Here is a 20,705-nt window from a genome sequence, read left to right as displayed (position 1 = left end):
TATCCAACCTAAAGAACAGAGAAATTCAAGAAAGGAGAGGCTACAAAGACAGACAGATAAAAACATTTAAAGAAACAATTACAACTTCCCAAATTCTAAGGTAAGCAGTAATCTACAGATCCATGAAACCCAAGAAGCCACCAAACATAATAAATACAGAGAACTACACCTAGACAAACTGCAGGCAAAGTACTGGCAGATAAAGACAGAGGAAAATTGAAAAGAGAAAAAAAAAAAAACCCCACAGGGAAGTAACGATATGACTGACTTTGCATCAGAAAAAAAAATTTTTGACAGAAGGCAGTGGTATGACATACGCACAGTGTTAAATGAAAGAGAAAATTATCAAGTGTTAAATGAAAGAGAAAAGTATTGAAAGTAATGGGAAAAACCACAATTACTTTTGCACCAACCTAATACATTCTTACACAACTATCCTTCAAAAAGGAAGGCGGGTGAGGATTCTGGGAAGACAGTGAAAGAAGCAGCAACAGAAATCAGCTCCCCACCTAGACAATAATTGCTCGGGCAGAATCAATCTGATGTGAGGAAACTTGTCCTCCAAGTATTGAGGTTCTGCACTCTGATCACTGATTGCTGTTTTTGTCACAGAAGAGCAGACAAAGAGGTCATCACCCTTGCACTTTCGCCCCATTGTTGCAAGCCCCTCCTCCTGGCTGAAGTGACTGACAGGGGATTTAAAGGGCTGGCACTTCTTTCCCCTCCATTTTTCTGCTTTTCCCCACTTTGGAAACCAAATACTGAAGACTATGACATCCAAAATCAACCACATATATGAAGAAATATATGACGGGAAATTAGAAAGTCACTGTGAATACCCTGGAGAAGGTGTAGGCTTTTACAAATGGGCAATAAGCACATGAAAATAGGCTCAACATTACTGCTCATTAGGGAACTACAAATAAAACTCCAAGATGCCACCTCACACCCATTAGGATGGCTACTATCAAAAGAACCAGAAAATAACATGTGTTGGCAAGAACTGGGAAAAATTAAACCTTTGTGCAGTGTTGGTAGGAATGTAAATTGATACTGCTGTTGTGAAAAACAGTTTGGCATTCCCTCAAAATTTAGAAATAGAATTGACATATGATCCAACAATTCCACTACAAGGTATATACTCAAAATAATTAAAAGCAAAGTCTTGGAAAGAGATTTGTATAACCACTCTCAAAGTAGCTAAACTATAAAAGTGTCCATCTGCAGATGAATCAATAAGCAAAATATGGTATATACATACAATGGAATATTATTCCACCTTAAAAAGGAAGAAAATCCTGACATGCTACAACATGGACAAACCTTGAAGACATTATGCTAAGTGAAACAAGCCAGTCACAAAAAGACAAATACTATATAATCCCACCTATGTGAAGTATTTAGTCAAAATCATACAGACAGAAATTTGAATGGTGGTGCCAGGGGCTGAGAGGAAGGTAGAAAGGGGAGATATTGTTTAATGTGTATAGAGTTTCATTTTTGCAAAATAAAGAGCTCTGGAGATGGATGGTGGTGACAGTTGCATAATTAATGTACTTAATGCCAATAAAGTATATACTTACTGATTAAAACCTTCATTTTATGTCATGTCAATTTTACCCTAGTTCAAAAAAACTGGGGGACAAACGAAGGCAAAATTGAAAAATTCCATTACAGCAGATTTGCTCTAGAAAAAATATTAAAGAAAATACTTCAGACTAAAAGGAAATTATAACAAATGGAAACTCAGATCACGGGACAGAATAAAGAATACTGGAAATGGTAAATATGGAGTATATAGAAGACTCTCTCGATTGTTTTCTTAATAAGTGTAAATTATATGAATATAAATATAATCAGTGTTGTTAGGTAGATAACATACATAGACATAATACACACGACAATCACAGCACAGAGGAGAGGAGAAAAAAAATAAAGCTGTGTTGGAGCAAAGGTGCTATATTTTACCAGAATTATGTTAAGTAGAAGTAGATTGTAATATTAAGATGCATAATTCGTTCTCTGTATCAAGCGCTATACATAAATAGCAATAACAGCTAAACAATTAGGGGAATTAAAATGGTATACTGAAAAATGCATTTCAACACAAAAGAAGACAGTAAATGGCAGGAGCAAATCAAATAATATTTAAAACCTGCATTAAATGTAAATAGACTAAAACCTCCAATAAAAAGGCAGAGATGGTCAGTCTGGATAAAAAAGCAAGATCTAACCATAGGCAGTCAATGAAACTTTTAAAATCCAGAGATACAAATACTTTGATTTTAAAGGACAGAAAAAGATAAGCCATAGAAACAGGAATCCTACCAAATCAATCAAAGCAAGCAGATTTTAAGACAACATTCCTAGAGACAAAGAGAACTACTTCGCTATAACAAAAGGGTCAATATACCAGGAAAATGTAAAAATTTTAAGTGTACAGGGACCTAAAACAAATCCTTAAAATACATAAAGCAGGAACTAACAGAACTAAAAGAAGAAACTGTTTCTGAGAGGCAGTTATCTCCAACTGTTATCTGAGAGGCAGAAATCTCCAACCATATTGTTGAAGACAGAACTTGAAAGAAAAACAATGAGCATATTGAAGATTTGTACAATATCAACCAATTTGACCTGACCATTAATTTACAATATGTAACCTCCAAACACCAGAATACATGTTCTTTTCAAGCACATGTGGATTACTGTCCAGGATGGAGAACATGCTTGACCAGGATACAGCAATCTTGTTTTGAACAGTCAAGATGGTGAATATTTACACTTAGGAGCCAGATCTGTCACAACTATGCAATTCTGTCATTCTGGTGTAAAGGAAGCCAAAGGCCGTATGTTTATGAATGGCCAGGGCTGTGTTCCAGTAAAATTTTATTTACTAAAGCAGATAACCTACATATGGGCCATACTTCACAGACTTCTGTGCTAGACCATAAAACAAGTCTCAATATACTTAAAAAGGCAAATTATGCAAAGTATGGTCTTCAACAACAGAATTAGAAATCAACAAAAAAAAGTATGCTAAGAAAATCCCAAATATTTGGAAATTAAACACCATGCTTAGAAAAAAACCCATGAGTCAAAGAAACTATGAATTCAAAGAATATTCAACTATATGACAATGAAAACACCACATATTAAAATACAGAGAATACAGTTAAAGAAGTAAATACAGTATAATTTTAAATAGTTATATTAGAAAAGTAGAAATGGAGAAAATAACTTAAGCTTCAACTTCAAAAAGCTAGAAAAGAGTAAACCAAATGCAAATTAGAAGGAAATAAAGAAGACCAAGAAATCAATGCAATTGAAAACGTAAAGGAAAAAAAAAAAAACCAGTGAAACCAAAAGTTGGATAAGCTTTATCTAGACTAATCAAGAAGGGAGAGAAGACACAAATTATCAGTACCAGGAATAAGGAAGGTGACATCACTACAGACTGTACAGAAATCCAAAGACTTACAAAGAAATATTATGAACAATTTCTGCCTACAAATTAGGTCATTTAAATAAAATAAAAAGATAAGTATTATCAAATTACTCATGAAAAAATAGAACATCAGAACAAAACTATGCCATTAAAAAGTTGAATTCATATTAAAAATCTTCCCTGGTCCACATGGCTTCAATGGTAAATACTGCCAAACAATTAAGGAAGAAGTAATACCAATCCTATGATTATTATTTCAGGAAACAGGGCAGGAAAAACTACCCTGTCCAACATGACATTAGAGGTTCCAGTCAATACAACCAGGCAAGGAAAAAAATGAAAGGTATACGGTTCAGGAAAAAAGTAGCAAAGACCCTCTGTCTCTAAAGATAACATGATCTTGTATGTAGAAAATCCTAAGGAATCTAAAAAGTAAATTTTAACATGCAAGTTTAGCAAGGTCACAGAATATGTGATCAATACATAAAAATCTACAATACTTCCCAATTTTAAAATGTACAATGAAGTTACAGTAATCGGGTCAGTACAGACTTCTAGATCTATGTGTATGAGGTAGGTATAGACATGCAGATCAATGGAACAGAACAGAGCCCGGAAATAAATTAGTAATTATGTTTTCCCCCTGAGATGAGGACAAGATAAAGTTGTCCTCTCTCACCATTTCTATTCACATTGTAATGGAAGTCCTAGCAAATGCAGTAAGACAAGAAAAGAAAATAAGAAGTACACAAACTGAGAAGGAAGAAATGAAGTTGACTTTTTTCATGCATGACTTGATTGTCTATGTAAAAGACCCCAAAGAATCAGAAAGAAAATTACTGGAACCAATAAATGATTATACACAATACTGGAGGACAATGTTGTTAAGATAACAAACCTTCTCATCTTGATCTGTAAGTTCAATGTGATCACAATCAAAATCTCAGCAAGTGACTTTGTGGACATCAACAAATCAATTTGAATGTTTATATGGAAAGGCAAAAGACTGAGACTAGCCAACATGATACTGAAATAAGACTGCTACTACACCTGACTTCAAGACTTACTATACAACTATAGGAATCAAGACAGCGTGGGAAAAGAACAGATCAGCAGAACAGAACACAGCACAGAAATACAGCCCCATAAATATAAACTGACCTTTGACAAAAGGCAATACATAAAGATTAATCTTTTTAACAAATGATGCTGTAACAGCTGGACACCCACATACAAAAAAAAAAAAAAAATCAATCTAGACACAGATCTTATCCTTTTCATGAAAATAACTCAAAATGAATCTCAGACATGAATGTAAAGTGCAACACTATAAAATTTTTAGAAAACAATACTGGAAAAATGTAAATTGGAATAAAAGGCAAAAATCTAGCGGTAGCCCAAACATGGCACAAAAACTGTATTCCAACAGAATTTACAAACGGCTTTCTTACTCTATACTGAGCAAATCTAGCAGAAATTTAGTGAATCCAGATGACTAGTCTAAAGAGATATTTTTGTAATGGATTAGGCTTACGGAATTAACTTTACATAATTCTCACAAATTATGAGGTCCTCTGTTTCTAGAATAAGTTAACATTTCCTAATTGATTTAAAAGAAATAAATATTTTAGACAAATATTTTAAGGGTAAAACTCAGTTCTATTACCTATATTACAGTGAAGCACCTAGTACCTGCACAAAAAAAAAGTCCATATACATGTGGCCAGTGACTATCTTATTAAACAGAGTAGATATAAAACACTTCTATCATTATAGAAAGTTCTATTGGAAAGTACTGCTCTAGGCCTACAAACATGGGCCGTCTTGTGTTTTGCTTCACAGTATTAGGAGATGCACTGAATTCCACTTGTGCTTGGGATGTGAAAAGCTGCAAGAGAATGTTATTTTCACCTCAACAATAAGGGAGAAATTCTAGATGATCTACAAAATAGTAAGTTTTCTTAGGCTTATCAGAGAACTAAAGTCACAAGGCAAATAAACAAGTGTTAAAACAGCTAAGGAAACAAGACATAAGAGGAATTTACACTCACAAGCTCTTTTCATAAGCCCAAGTAGTCATGAGAAAGATCTGGAGTAGGATAGAAGTTCAGCATCCTTGGTGACACTGTCAGTCACATGGGAAATTAGAAAAATCTGAGCTAGAAAATTAAAATAGAGCATAAAAACTCTGTGCAATTCTTACAGTAATTTGTATACAGATGTTTATACATTTGCTTAAAATGTAATAAAAATGTACACAGATGTTCACAGCAGCATTATTCCTCACAGACAGAAATTAGAAAGAACCCAAACGTTTAGTCAACTGAAAAATGGAGAAATACAATGTGATAACCATACAATGGAATATTATTCAGCCACAAAAAGAAATAAAGTATTTGTAAATACTTCAACGCAGACAAACCTTGAAAATACTATTGTAAGTGAAAGAAGCCAGATGTAAAACAGAAGGTCACTTACACTTTGTGAGGCAGAGGTGGGAGGGTAGCTTGAGGCCAGGAGTTTAAGACCAGCCTGAGCAATATAATGAGACCCCATCTATCTTTGAAAATTAAAAAAAAAAAAAAATCTAAAAGGCAACATATTATATAATTCCTTTTATATGGAATTCCAGGATAGGCAAATCAGAGAGGCAGAAAGCAGATTACCGGTTGGTTGCTAAGGGCTTGGGGGATGTGAAAATGCAAAGTGACTATCACGGGCACGGGCTTTCTTTTTGGAGTGTTAAAAATGTTCTGCAACTGGATAGTGGTAATGGTGGTACAACTTGGTTAATATACTAAAAGCAGTGGTAATGATGGTACAACTCGGTTAATACACTAAAAATCACTGAATTCCATTCTCTAAGAGGATAAATTGTATAATACGCAAATTATTTTTCAATAAAAAAATGTATGGGGTACAGCTAAAGTAGTACTTAGAGGAAAAATTATAGCTTTAGGTGCTTAAAATAGATCAAGTCACTAACCTGATCATTCAGAAAAATCAAAACAAAAATGAAGAAGATCTAAATAAATGGAAAGAAATACTATATTCACAGATTCACAGAAGGCTACATATTAAGATAACAATTCTACTCCAAACTGACTTATACATTCAATGTACTTCCAATCAACATCCCAGAAGGCTTTTTCATTAAATAAGTTAATAATGTGATTCTAAAATTTACATGATGCAAACAGCTAAGAAAAGCCAAAATAATTCTGAAAAAGAGAAAACAACATTAGATTACTCATGCTACCTGATTTCAAAAGTTTCTAGAAACTAATGAAAACAACATAAGGTATTGTTACAAAGACAGACACAGATAAACAGAAGAGTTCCAAAACAGACCCATATGTATATATTCAATTGACTTTGACAAGGTTACCAAAGCAGATAATTCAGTGGAGAAAGAACAGTCTTTTCAACACATGATGTTGGAAAAACAGAACATTCAAATCCAACAACACTTATATTGCACCAGACCATAATCAACATGAAATAGATGACAGTCATGAGTGTTAAACCTAAATCTATTTAATTCCTAGAAGTAAACACCTGAGAAAATCTTTGTGATTTTAGGGTAGACAAAGATCTCTTAGATAAGACACCAAGAACAAGATATATTTAAAAAAAAACAAAACTGATAAATTCCGTAAAAATCAAAATTTTCTGCTCTCAGAGACTAGAGAAAATGTTTGTAGGGCACACATCTGATAAAGTATTTATTTCCAAAATATATAAAGAACTCTCACACCTCAAGAGTAAGAAAACAACTCAACCAAAACATGGGCAAGATATGAACAGACATTTCATCAAAGAACAGGGATGGCAAATAAGCACGTGAAAAGATGCTCATCAGTCATTGGGGGGAAGCAAACAAAAGCCATAAGATACTACTACCTACCTACAAGAATGGGTAAAATTTAAAAATGCCACGTGATGGAGTAGTAAATATTACTCTCATGTATTTGTGGAGGGAATGCAAAATGAATACAGCAACTTTGGCAAAATGCTTAGCAGCTTTTTATAAAGTTAAACATATACTTACCACACAAACCACCAATCTGTGCCTATGCATTTACCTGAGAGAAATAATAATATATGTCCAAAGACCCATATGCAAACATTTCACAGCCACTTAATTCATCATTGCCAAAAACTGGAAAACAAATTGTAGTACATTCATATAATGGAGTACTATTCAGCAATAAAAAGTAACAAACTACTAAAACATCAACAACATGGTTGACACTCTCAAAAATATGCTAAGTGAAAGAAGATGGATATACAGGGTCACGCCTACTGTCTGTATTATACGGCATTCTAGAAAAGAAACTCCTACAGCTATACAGACAGACAGAAATCAGACCAGTGGTTGCCAGAAATGGGGTAGGGAGAAGACTCACTACAAAAGGTACAGGAGGGAACCTTAAAGAAACAAAACAAAACCTCTAAGAGGCAATATGATAAACACTGCTCCTTGTACTACTTTATCTGTGTTAGTTTTCTGAATCATGTATTCTGGTGCTTGTAAATAATAGTAACAAACATGTACTAACCTCTCACTATGTTCTCACAATATTCTATACCTTTACATGTATTAACTTTTAAGTTATATGAGGAAGGTACAATTATTACTTCCATATTATAGTTGATTTAACAGGCACAGGGTGGGGATTTAAACAACCTCCAGTGACAGAGCCGGAAATCAAACCAAGAGAAAACCAAACCCTGGCAATTATGCTATAGACTTTACTCTTAATTACTCAATCATGATGAAAATGTTTTAATCTCTGCAGAACACAAATCCAAAAGTGTATCCTAAAATGTCTGTCAACACCAGCTTGTAACTGTAATAGGGCATCAACAAATAATAATGCTATGACAAATTACTTATCTTCTAAATTTTAAAAACATATACCTTGTAAAAGAGTTGGTTTAAAAATAAAAACACTGGGTGAGGAATTAAACAACTTGACATTTATATATTAGAGATTACAAAAATGTTTTCACCTTTTTATAACTTCATTTGGGTTACAAACAGCTTTTCAGAATAGTTAGAACTGTAATTACTTCCACTTTCAATTAGTAATAATGAAATTTTAAATAAATGTCATTATCTATTATAATTCTGTAGCCAAAACATTTTCTCTATCTTAGGAGAAAACTGAATGAGATTCAAAAGTGTCAATTTGTCAAGAGTCAGAGAGTATTTTATGCCAGAACTCAAACACAAGTATTCTTATTTTCAAATACTGAAGCTATTTCCACCGTAAACCTAATTTATTTAAATGTATTGTTTTTAAAAGAAAACAAAAGAAAAACTCACTAGATAATCTCCCAGTTTCTGGGTGAGAATGTTTTATCATTCCATCCTTCTGTTAATATGATCCTTCAAAGCAATGATATCTATAATTTCTTCTACTAGATTATCAACTTCATATAACCTTGTATAACCAACACATAAAACAGCACCTGCTTCATATTGTATTCTACAAAAATTTCTGTTGAATTAATAAAACAATATCATGCCACTTAAAAAAAAGAAAAGCTGTAATGAACAAGCTAATCCTAAAACTTATGAAAATGCAAGGGACCCCATATAACCAAAGCAATCTTGAAAAAGAACAAAGTTGAAGGACTTATGCTTTTGGATTTCAAAACTCATTACAAAGCTACAGTAACCAAAACTGTGCAGTAGTGGCATAAAGACACAACATACTGATGGCAAGGGAATGGAATAGAATTGAGAGTCCAGAAAAAAAACCATACATTTATAATCAATTGATTTCTGACAGAAGTGCTAAAACCATTCAACAAGAGTATATTTTTTTTAACAGTGCTAAGATAAGTGGATATCCACATGCAAAAGAATGAAGTTGGAACTCCTCTCTCACACCATATACAAAAATTAACCCGAAATGGATCAAAGACCTAAGTGGAGGAACTTGACATATAAAATCTTTAGAAGGAAACAGAGGTGTAAGTCTTCATGTCCTTCACTTAGGCCAACAGTTTCCTTAAATATAACACTAAAAGCACAAGCAACAAGAACAAAAATTAATTAGACTTCATAAAAATTTAAAATTCATGCAAAGGACACTATCCACAGAGTGAAAAGGCAATCCACAAATATGCTCAAAAGGGATTCAAATGATTCACTACCAAAAGAATCCACTAAACACAAAAGTAGATTAATGGAGAAATGAGGGATAAAAAAAGCTATAAGGCATATAGAAAACAGCACAACCACAGAAATCAGTCCCTCTTTATAAGTAATTACTTCCAATGTGTGTTAAACTCTCCAAAAACAGAGATTGTCAGAAAGAATAAACACATGATCCAACCACATGCTGTTATGTAAGAGATGCACTTTAAATCCAAAGACAAAGAGACTGAAAAGACAGAAAGTTATTTCATGCAAATAGTAACCAAAAGAGAGAAAAGATAAGACTTTAACTCTACAAAATTCAAAACAAAACAAAAAACGGCAGGGTGTGGTGGCTCACACCTGTAATTCCAACACTTTGGGAAGTGAGGAGGGAGGATTGCTTGAGCCCAGGAGTTTGAGACCAGCCTGGGCAACATGGTGAAACCTCATCTCTACAAAATTAGACAAGAAAAAACAGACTTAGAATTTTTTTTGTTTAAAAAAAGGTTACAAAAGAGAAAGAACCCAAAATATATACAGCAATAAAGCAGTTCAATACAGCAAGAAGGTATAGCAATTACAAACATTTATGTATCTAATAACAGACCATCAAAATATAGGAAGAAAAAACTTGACAGAATTGAAGAAATAAACAGTTCAACAACAATAGCTGGTGACATCAATACTCTATTCCCAATAATGGATAAAACCACCAGAAAGGAGATAATACAGAACTTAACACAACAAACCAACTAGCTCTAAAAGACAGACGCAAAACACTTTATTGAACAACGACAGCATATGCAATTCTTCTCAAGTACACATGGGACATTTTCCAAGATAGACAATACGCTGGGCCACAAATTAAAGATGAAAATTAAGTTTCAATAGATTTAAAAAGATAGATACCATACAAAGTATCTTCTCCAACTACAACAGGATAAAGTCAGAAATCAGTAACAAGGAAAACTGGGAAATAAATTTGTGGAAATTAAACAAGATACTTACCAACAGATCAAAAATCAAAATGAGAGAATACTGAATGAAAACAAAACCACAATGTATCAGAACCTCTGAGAACCTGTGAAAGTAGTACTAAGGGAAAATTTTATAGCAAAAATGCCTACATTCAAAAACAAAAAAAAATCTCAAATCAAAAACCTGACTTCACAAACTAAGTTGTGAACTAGAAAAAGAACAAACTAGGGCCGGGCATGGTGGCTCACGCCTGTAAACCCAGCACTTTGGGGGGCCACGGCAGGTGGATCATGAGTTCAGGAGTTCAAGACCAGCCTGACCAACATGGTGAAACCCCATCTCTACTAAAAATACAAAAATTAGCCAGGCGTAGTGGCGGGCGCCTGTAATCCCAGCTACTCAGGAGGCTGAGGCAGAGAATCGCTTGAACCCAGGAGGAGGAGGTTGCACTGAGCCAAAATTGCGCCACTGCACTCCAGCCTGGGAGACAAGAGCAAGAAAAAAAAAAAAAGAAAAAGAGGAAGAATAAACTAAACCCAAAGCTTCCAGAAAGACAAAATTGAATAAATAATACAGACTGTAACAGAGACAAAATAGAGTGCTCACTTCAGCAGCAATATACACTAAATGAGAAAAAAGAACACAGAAAAAAAAAAAAAAAAACAAAAAAAAAAAAAAAAAAATCAATGAAACCAGAAGTTGGTTCTTTAAAAAGATCAACACAATTGACATATCTTTGGCTAGATTAAGAAAAAAAGAGAGAAGACTCAAATCACTAAGATCAGAAAGTGGGACATTACTACTGATTCCATAGGAGACAAGAAGGATTTTAAGGGAGTATTATGAAGTCTTGTATGCCAACAAATTGAATAGCTTACATCAACACATTCCTATTAATAGAAACACAAAAACCTACCAAGACTAAATCATGATGAAATAGAGAATCTGCAGACACTTACAACTTGCAAGGAAACTCAATCAGAAATCTCCCAACAAAGAGAAGTCCTGGTCCTGATGGCTTCACTGGTGAATTCTACTAAAACATTTAAAGAACTGAACCAACACTAATCCTCAATCTTTTCCAAAAACTGAAGAGAAGGGATCACTTCCTAACTCATTCTATGATGCCAGCATTACCCTGATCCAAAAGCCAGACAGACACTGCAAGTAAAGCATATTATAAACCAGTATCACCTTATGAACACTGATGGATAAATCCTTAGGAAAATACTAGCAAACCAAATTCAGCAGCATATGAAAAAGATTATATATCATGACCAACTGGGACTTATTTATGAATGTAATGTGCTCAAAATTCAAAAATGCAAATGGTAGTTAACTCTGGGTGATTTTTTCCTTATATTTTTCTGCTGTCTAAATGTCCACAAAATAGAATATTTTATTTTTTAAATTTATTATAAAGTATTTGAAAAATACACAAGTGTAGAGAATATTAAAATAGTTACAAACCTAGCTATTCAGACTTTCAAATTCAAAAATAATACATTTGCTTCAGAATATTTGATTTAAAATTTATTTAGCTGACATAGTTGAAGCTCCCTTAATACTAGCCATCTCAGTATCACCCACTCACCCTCAGGAAAACCCATTATCACAAAGCTGGTGTACATGCAACTTACCTATCACATTTTTATACTTTCATTATAAACTGCTATTAACAAACAGTATGGTTTGTACTGCTTAAAAACTTACATCAAAGATTTCTCATACTGCACATATTTTATCACAACTTATTTTTCTACTAAGCATGATATTATCAGGATCAAGGCACATATGTATTATTTTTATAATTTAAAATATTATATAATTTATTAAAAGGCATTCAACAGAGGTTCTAGATTTTAAGTTTTTTTTGTTTGTTTTTTTTCTCAGCTGCACACAATAAACAGAGTTTTTAAAAACACTTTGAAAAGTACAGCAGCACTGGCAACATCCTACTGCTTGGTATCATCTTCATTTCTATGGGTATTTTTCTTCTCTTTTAAACTCAAGATTAAGACACTCTCTATACAGATCACATAGAAACATTCTCCTCTGGAATTCCACGCTAGAGCAAAAATACTCATTAGCCAAGTAGTTTTAAACAATGTAAAATAATTATTAAAGAGAAAATTTATGCTGTCATTCACCTAGCTACCTAAAAATATACTTAATGAAATATACAAAAACGTACTGACACACACAAGTTTTGGTAATTTCTATCACTGGAAAATTATGAGCTAAAGCTAAAATAATAAATACGTAAATAAATGCAAGCTGTAAATTGAACCCAAGATTAAGTAGCATCATATTTCATACGTAGGGGAAAAAATAATTAAGTTTAAATAGCCTAGTAGCAGCAAAATAAATAATGCTGGTTTCAGAAACAATTTAAAATTCTAACCCATCAAAAAATGCTTCAACTTTCCTGGGTAACTATTTCTTACCTATCTCCCCAAAACAAAGAAACAAAAATATCAACAGATTGTTTTATGATAGCCCTTCTTTTGGAGTTCTGACTTATTTAAAAAGGATATTATCATCACTGGTAAATTAGCCATAACAGGACTTTTGTGAAAAACCACGATTTATCTATATATTAATCTAGTTACACCTAACTTGAGAGACGCCTGACATATTTTAAAATGTTATCCATTATTAAATTATGAACAGTAATACAGATCTCTGTACGCAACTATATAATTTGTAAAAGACAAATTTGCGTCCAAAGTGTTTCATGAGAAAGGTCACGAGTATTAATGGTAGCAAAACATTAAAGTGTTACTTACCCACAAGTAGTATGTGAACTGAAGTGCAAAAATAGCAATGCCTTCATTATCAAAGGATCCAGCTACTGACCGAGATATGTAGCCTGGTACAATAGCAATAAAACAAGCAGCTAAAAGTCCTGCTCCTTGGTTCCAAAGTTCTCTGGTAAGCAAGAAAGTAGATATAGATGTAAGGCCGCTAAAAGTTGGGGCAAGGAACACACATACATCTCTTATGTGAACTGTTATGTTCAATGTATTTAAAATCCAATGAATAAGGCCAGCTGTTATCATCAACCCTGGGTAAACCTAGGAAGAAAAAAATGGAAAATTTAATTACATATAAAATGAGACACAAAAATATTAATATATGTACTCTTCTTTATTATTACACTTTGTTTACCGTAAGTTTGAAAGCAACATCTCAAAACAATTTGCCTTCTTTATAAACTACAAAAAAAAACCCACACCATTGTGTGTTGCATATAAAGAACTAGCTCATATATGGAGGAAATACATAAAAAGATCAGAAAGAATATGAAACAAGAATGATTAAAATTGAAAATGCTTAACAATGGAATGATTAAAATTGGAAATGTTTAACAATGTTAACTGTAGGTAACTTTCTTACTGATCCTACTAACTTTTTTTTTTTTTAATCAAAACAGGGTCTTAGTCTAGCTTATCCTTGAATTTGGGGTTCTAACATACTCCAATTTTGCCCATACTTGTGTGTACATAAGAAAATGAGAAAAGAAAGATAAGATAAAGAAAAATTACACACAAAACTATTTAAGTCATATTTATTAAAAAAGTCCCTTCCTTTCAAGGCCTAGATTTGGAAAGTAAGCAACTCTAGCTAGGAAAAGAGGGAATAGTCAGTTGGTGAATTCAGAGATAATGTTTTGGGACTCCTGAAAAATTTTTTTATACCACATAAATACTTAGGGATACAAGGGAAATAATAAACTAGAAGAGGCCAGTTAACAGTTATACTCACCCTCATTCTAAAAGAGAAACATTAAACATTAAAAGGATTCAAGAACAGTAAACAGGACATTCTTCCTGAGTTATTATTCGGTGATTAAAACATGCATTTACATCTGCTTCCTTAGGTAAGTTCTAAAAGACTCTTTTTTTACTCCACAACAGAAACTACAAAGGTTATAAATTTCCTTTCCCTGCTATACAATTTGTAACTGCAACCTCTCTCCCCCACACTCCCATCTTTAACTCTCTTGCTTTTTTTCATAACACTGACAATCATTTGACGTACTATTTATTTTACTTATTTACTGTCTAACTGCCTATGCTCACAAGAATATAAGCTCCAGAATAGCAGGAAATTTTTCTCCAGCATCCAGAAAAATAACTGGCACAAAGTGGATGTTCAATACCTACTGCATGCATGGAAGGAGAAAGGGGGAGGGAGAGAAAAAAAGTATGATAATTCATCCACATTCTCAACACATAAAAATTTTGTTCCTCTTCAGATTCAATACTAGGTAGCAGTGTGTGATTCTGTCAGCAATATGAGGGGGAAAAGAAGGAAGTGAATTTAAAAATACTTTTCAAGGTAAGTCAATATATCCATATAATACGGTAGACTGAACTGACACACACAAAAACAGCCAAGATTCATGGAAGTACTAAATGAAAGAACCAAAAATAAACCAACAAATAAAACCCCAACAACAAAAAAAGCATAATCAAGCTCAAGATAGGGAATTCTCCAGATGCCAAAAATGAAGACAAAATTCAAAGTAGGTACTGATGTCATGGGAGCTCACAGGAGAGAAGAAAAAAGCCAAACATTACCAGGCCTGATACAGGCCTTAAGGAATAAAAATGGGGGGGGGGGTTCCACCCAACACAGGGATCAAAGTGAAGACCTAATTACCAGCAAAAAGTCAGGACCAGCTTATGAAACTAGACAAATTCTATTCATCCATCAAGGAACTCTGCTTGCCTTCCAATGCTCAGAGCAGAAACAAAGTCCTAAAGAAGAATATGGAACTCATTCAAATGTGTGAATGTGGGCTCTAGATTTCTAATAACCTTAAGTAAGTATAAGAAACCTCAAACTAAGTAAAACTGTCCCCAAACCAGTGAAACCCCTAAAATTCTCCAGCAAAGGCAAATGAGAAAGATTATTACAGGGATTATTCCAAATCTCAGGACCTCAGGACTCTCAGAGAAAATAGGCTTCCACTGAGGATTAATTTAAGATAAAGGTATAAACCACACAAGAAAAACTATAGTTATCAAATGTAATACAATTTAGGTATATGATAAGATTAGCACCACAAGAACTGCAGGTAATAGCTATCTGCCATATGTACTACTCATTTAATACTTTTCCAACTCCACTGCAGAACATGGTAACTGCTATTGTGCCTTCATCTCTTTATGCCTTTCTCTCTATTTACCACAAGGATATGAAGATGTCCCAGACTAGAAACACAACACCTTACTATCATGGAGAACATGTTCTTTCTAAACACAAAGGGAACATTTATAAAAATCTGGATATATCCTAAGCCACAAGTCAAGTCTCAGTAATTTTAAAGGATTGAAATTACATAGAAGGTGTTCTCTAACCACAACATATTTGAAGTACAAAGCAAAAAACATAACTGGGTAATCCCCTTATGTTTGAAATTAAATACAATTCTAAATAATCCATGAGTCAGGGAAATTACAATGAAAATTAAGATACATTTTGACTGAAATAATGAGAACACTACACATCAGAACTTATGAAATGCAGCTAGTACAGTGGTTAGTGTGTAGTTTCTAGGCTTAAAATGCATCTCTTAATAATGAAGTTGAAAATTACGAGTAAACCATCTCAAGAAATCAGAAAAAGAACACGAAAATAAACTCACAAAAGTAGAAGAAAATAAATTAAAATTTTAAAAATACAAAACAAACATATACTAAAAGTAATCAACAGAGTCAGAAGTTTCTTTGGGTTAATAAAAACCCTAATAAAATGAATAAGCCTGGCAAAATTGATTTTAAAAAATCAAACATATATTTCTCCAATACAAGACAATGTTGCCTTGTCTTTCACCTTCAAAATTCTCCTTATGTCCCAAATCCTAAAAATATTCGCTTTTATGTCATCTTTCTGGATATCAGAAGTCTACATGAACTATAATCTTTAGTCAATTACCTGGAATAATTTGGAGACATTCAGGGCCTGAAAAATTCTACTTATCCGATTATTCTAGATATATAATTATCATGAGTATTCTATGTTTTTATCTCCTTCCAAATTCCTTTTTCAACCAAATTGCTGTAAGAGCAGATACACAAATAACCTGAATTTCATTCAGATGTGTTGTGATAGCAGATCCCCACCCAGCCTCCACCACTTGTCAAAGAGTGGCTAGTGTGAGATAACCCAAAAACAGGTTGGGGATTAACGGGAGGAGGTGTTAAGAGCCTAAGTAAGCTGAATACTGGATAATAAGCCACAGAAAAATTTGTTAACTCTACAAAGCTTTCCAAGAATCCCTACCACCTTGGTAATTAATGATTTACTCAAATAACAATAAATGTTATAATTAACATAAAGAACTGCTAAGATACTTACAGTACCACCTACTATTCTTCCTAGTGGATACCATGCTCTTTCATCAAACCAATTTAAAAATTCATAGAACCCATGAGATGCAAGATGATGTGTTGATCTATAGTTAAACCTAGAGAAAATAGAAAAAAAGAAATGTTATAAAACTGCTTAATAGAAACAGCTCCTTCTTTATATCAAACTCTGTGGCACATAAATACATCTTACAGAGTGTTTTTATCAAACTTGAATAACATAATCTGAAGCTATCAAAAGAACATGCTTATACCTCTAATATAAATAAAAACACCCCCCAACCTCAAACCCACACCTACAAAACTAGTAATGCTCCAAGTAACATTTAGCCATTGCTTGGGGTCCAGGTGGTAGAGGGCTATAAAGAAGTTCATAAATCTCAAAAGATTAAGAACTGTTAACAGAAGATAACATCAAAATGGAAGAAACGGTACACTCACCATAACTGCCCAAAATCCTGCAACCCTAAAAACGCTGGCTTTAAACTATAGTAGCACTAAAAATATAAAGAGAATAAACCATAACAGCACTATAAAACAAGAATATGGCCTTATAGAAAAAGAAATTATAATTTCTGAAAGAGACAAATGAGACCAGAGCCCAAAATGAAAGCAGAAGAAAACCACAAACCACAGAGGGCAACTCCAGGGATAGTCCATGTTTAATATAAAGCAGCTGTGATGGGCAGGAGAAAAGCCTGGAGCAATCCTCAGGGTAATGCCATTACATATACTCAGTCAGGTCAATCCCCTTCCCCTACTACTGCGAAGTAGGGAAGTGGGCATCAGAGGTGTCTGCCTGAGGTAGAAGCACTACATGTAGACAAGTGAGTCAAGAAGCAGAACAATGCTGGATACAAGACCAACAGGAAATCCTTACACCCCAGATCAGTTTGATACATCCTTTCCAGCAGCAAGTTATGATCTCAACTCCAACAATCACTAGATGCAAGCTTTGTAGCATTTTTACAGTCTTTCTGAATACTAAAATAAGCAACACATCCAAAAAAATCAAACATTTGAGAAGAGCACCATGACAGTTAAATATTAAAATCAACAAACAGAAAAATTAATACTGTAGAAACAGAAACAAGAATTAATATAGTCAGAGGGTTAATATAACCCAGAATTATATTAACTCTGAAAGAGTTATTAATATTAAACTTTCAGACCTGAAAGGAAGCATAATCAAGAGGTTGAGAGGTCAGGTTCTAGCATCATACTGCATGGGTTTGAATGTTAGTTCCACACTGACTAGCTATGTGACCTTGGTTGGGCAAGTTACTTATGTTCTCTGCATTCTAGTTTCTTCATGTGAAAACAGGGATTAACAACAGTACCTATGATAGTACCACTGTAGCTATAAGTAAACAATACAGCATCTCTGAAACACTTAAAGGCTATAGTTACTGTAACGAAACAGACTTAAGATAAAGGATCCATTTAAGATTTTGAATGGCAAAATTATAATTGCCAAGATAAACTAAAAGATAGGCTAAATAGCGTAAAGGACAAAAATGAAGAGCGAATTAGAACGAGATAAAAAGAATGAAAAAAATTTAAGTAGTCTAGTTCTTACACTGATTGGAAAAAAAAAAAAGACTATGCTCCACAGAGCATACACATCCCAATACATTTCAAAACACTAAAGCACAACTTAAAATCATTACTTCAGAGAGAAAGGTTTTCTACAAAGGAATGACAAAATCAGATTAATACCTTATTTCTCAGTGGAACCACTGGATTGCTATAAGGCAATAGAGTAATATATCCAAATTTCTGAGGGGAATTTTAAAATCAGAATTTTAAGTAGTAACTGTGTGCCAATAACATGTAAAACTAAGCTAATGCTAGAAATGCTACCCTGCTCCCTTCCTCCTCCAAGAAGTATTTACCAGATCAGAATTTAAAAAAGGATATCTTCAAATCCCAGAAACAAAGTAGTGACTGTATTTACAAAGCCAGGATTACGGAAAGGCTGCCTAGTGAAAGATGGAAAACAATCTAGCCACCACCATGAAAGTGACAAAGTTCTTCTCCATCTAAAGGCTTTAAAGGTTCCAATAAAAAAAAAGCTAAATTAAACGTTGTGTTATGCATTAAGGGTCTAAATTTACAAAGAATCCCCAAGACAAGAAATTAACACTGAAAACAAGACCCAAACGCCTGGATTAGCAATAGAAGCAAAACTAAAAATAGCTCTACCCAGTTAAGCTCATAAACAACAGTTAAACTATGTAAGGAAGAGATTCACCATACAAAGTTGAGTATATACCAGAAAAAGTAATATCCCACTGAAACTTCTGAAAATATTTTAATGGAAGAGGCCTAGTATTTTAGCAAGAATACCAAGGTTTTAAATTTTCAACCTAATTTTTCATTTTAAAAAACTGACTTCAAGGGTCTATTAATAACACGTTTTAAAAACCAGGAACCATGAGAGTCCAACCTCATAAAGTTTTCCTGACAAGTATTTTTCACTTTCCATTTTATATAATTCTTGGCTTCTTTATCAAATCATTCTTCCTTGGCTTTAATGACTACAACAGTCTCTTGATTTTTTACTCCCACCTCTCTAATCTTCTTTGTTTTCTGCATAGGTAGCCTCCTCTACCTAAGATCCTCTTATTAATTCACTCTGAAATTGCTGCCCAAAAGATGTCATTCACACCCAAGTCTTCAGTTATTACCAGTATGCCCACAATTCACTAATATTATCTCCCTACCTAGATCTTTCTTCTCATGTCCAAACCAGTGTTATGTAACTATTCATGTGGTATGTTCTTCTTGAATGTCACAAAGGCATCTCAGACTTCACATTCAACTAAACTCATGATCAGACACCTACCATCCAATCCTAAAACAAATATATACACTATATCTGCTTTCAGTATTCTCTTACCACCACCTGAGCTGAAGAAACCCAGGTGTCATTTTTGAAAGTTCCTTCTCTCTCACATCCTATACAAAAATCAAAACAAGGCTGTCACTTAACTTCCTAAATATCTCTGAAATCTGTAAACTATTTTCTTATTCTGCTACTAGCACTGTAATCCAAGCTATCATCTTTTAACTAGACTACTGAAATAGCCTCTAACTGGTCTCTTTACATCCATTCTGCCCACCTTCTAGTTCCCCAATCTGTGCACTCCGCCACAAGGAGGAAGCTCTTTTCAAAATGTAAATGTGATCATATTGCAACTCTCTGAATTATTCAAAGACTTCATTGCTTTAAAATTTAAGCAGAGAAACCTCCACTTCTTAACATAATGGTCAAAACCACACAGTCTACCTCATACATAACTCTAATCTCATCTCACACCATATTACCTCTCTTCTTTCCATCTTTCAGTCCTCCAGGCTCACCTCATTCCTTCCTGTCACAGGATCGTTAAGACTGCTAATCCCCTCTGCCTGGATCACTGGTGTCTCCCTCCCTATCCCAGTTAACTCATCCTGCAAACTTCAACACATTTCTAAGAGATTCTGTCACTTTTTCATCTTGACATATATAAAATTTCACATTAGTTTCCTTGATTAATACCTATTCAAATAAGACACCACTGTGTCTCCAACACCAAGCACAGCATCTGGTACTTCACAAACTCAAAGGATATGAGAATTTTGTTTCTGTTGCCCATGCTTCTGCAGTGCAGTGGCGTGATCACAGCTGCAGCGTCAGCCTCCAAGGCTCAATTGATCCTCTGACCAGAGCCTCCCAAGTAGCTAGGATTACAGGTATGTGCCA

At 33.9% G+C, this 20,705-nt stretch overlaps 1 protein-coding gene across 1 annotated transcript in view; it reads right to left on the bottom strand.

The window, feature by feature from the left end:
- Window positions 1–20,705, bottom strand: part of STT3B (STT3B, subunit of the oligosaccharyltransferase complex (catalytic)) — a 103,707-nt gene that overhangs the window by 44,193 nt on the left and 38,809 nt on the right. Inside the window, exons 2-3 of the mRNA XM_011961535.1 lie at window positions 16,947–17,055; window positions 13,367–13,654 (exon numbers count right to left, since the gene is read on the bottom strand). Coding sequence (XP_011816925.1) covers window positions 13,367–13,654; window positions 16,947–17,055 — 397 coding nt within the window. The remainder of the gene's footprint in view (window positions 1–13,366; window positions 13,655–16,946; window positions 17,056–20,705) is intronic.

This window comes from Colobus angolensis, unplaced genomic scaffold (genome assembly GCF_000951035.1).
Source record: "Colobus angolensis palliatus isolate OR3802 unplaced genomic scaffold, Cang.pa_1.0 Scaffold56, whole genome shotgun sequence".
NCBI classification, from domain to species: Eukaryota; Metazoa; Chordata; class Mammalia; order Primates; family Cercopithecidae; genus Colobus; species Colobus angolensis.
Note: the sequence above shows the minus strand (reverse complement) of the source record. Positions and strands in the feature narration are given on the sequence as shown.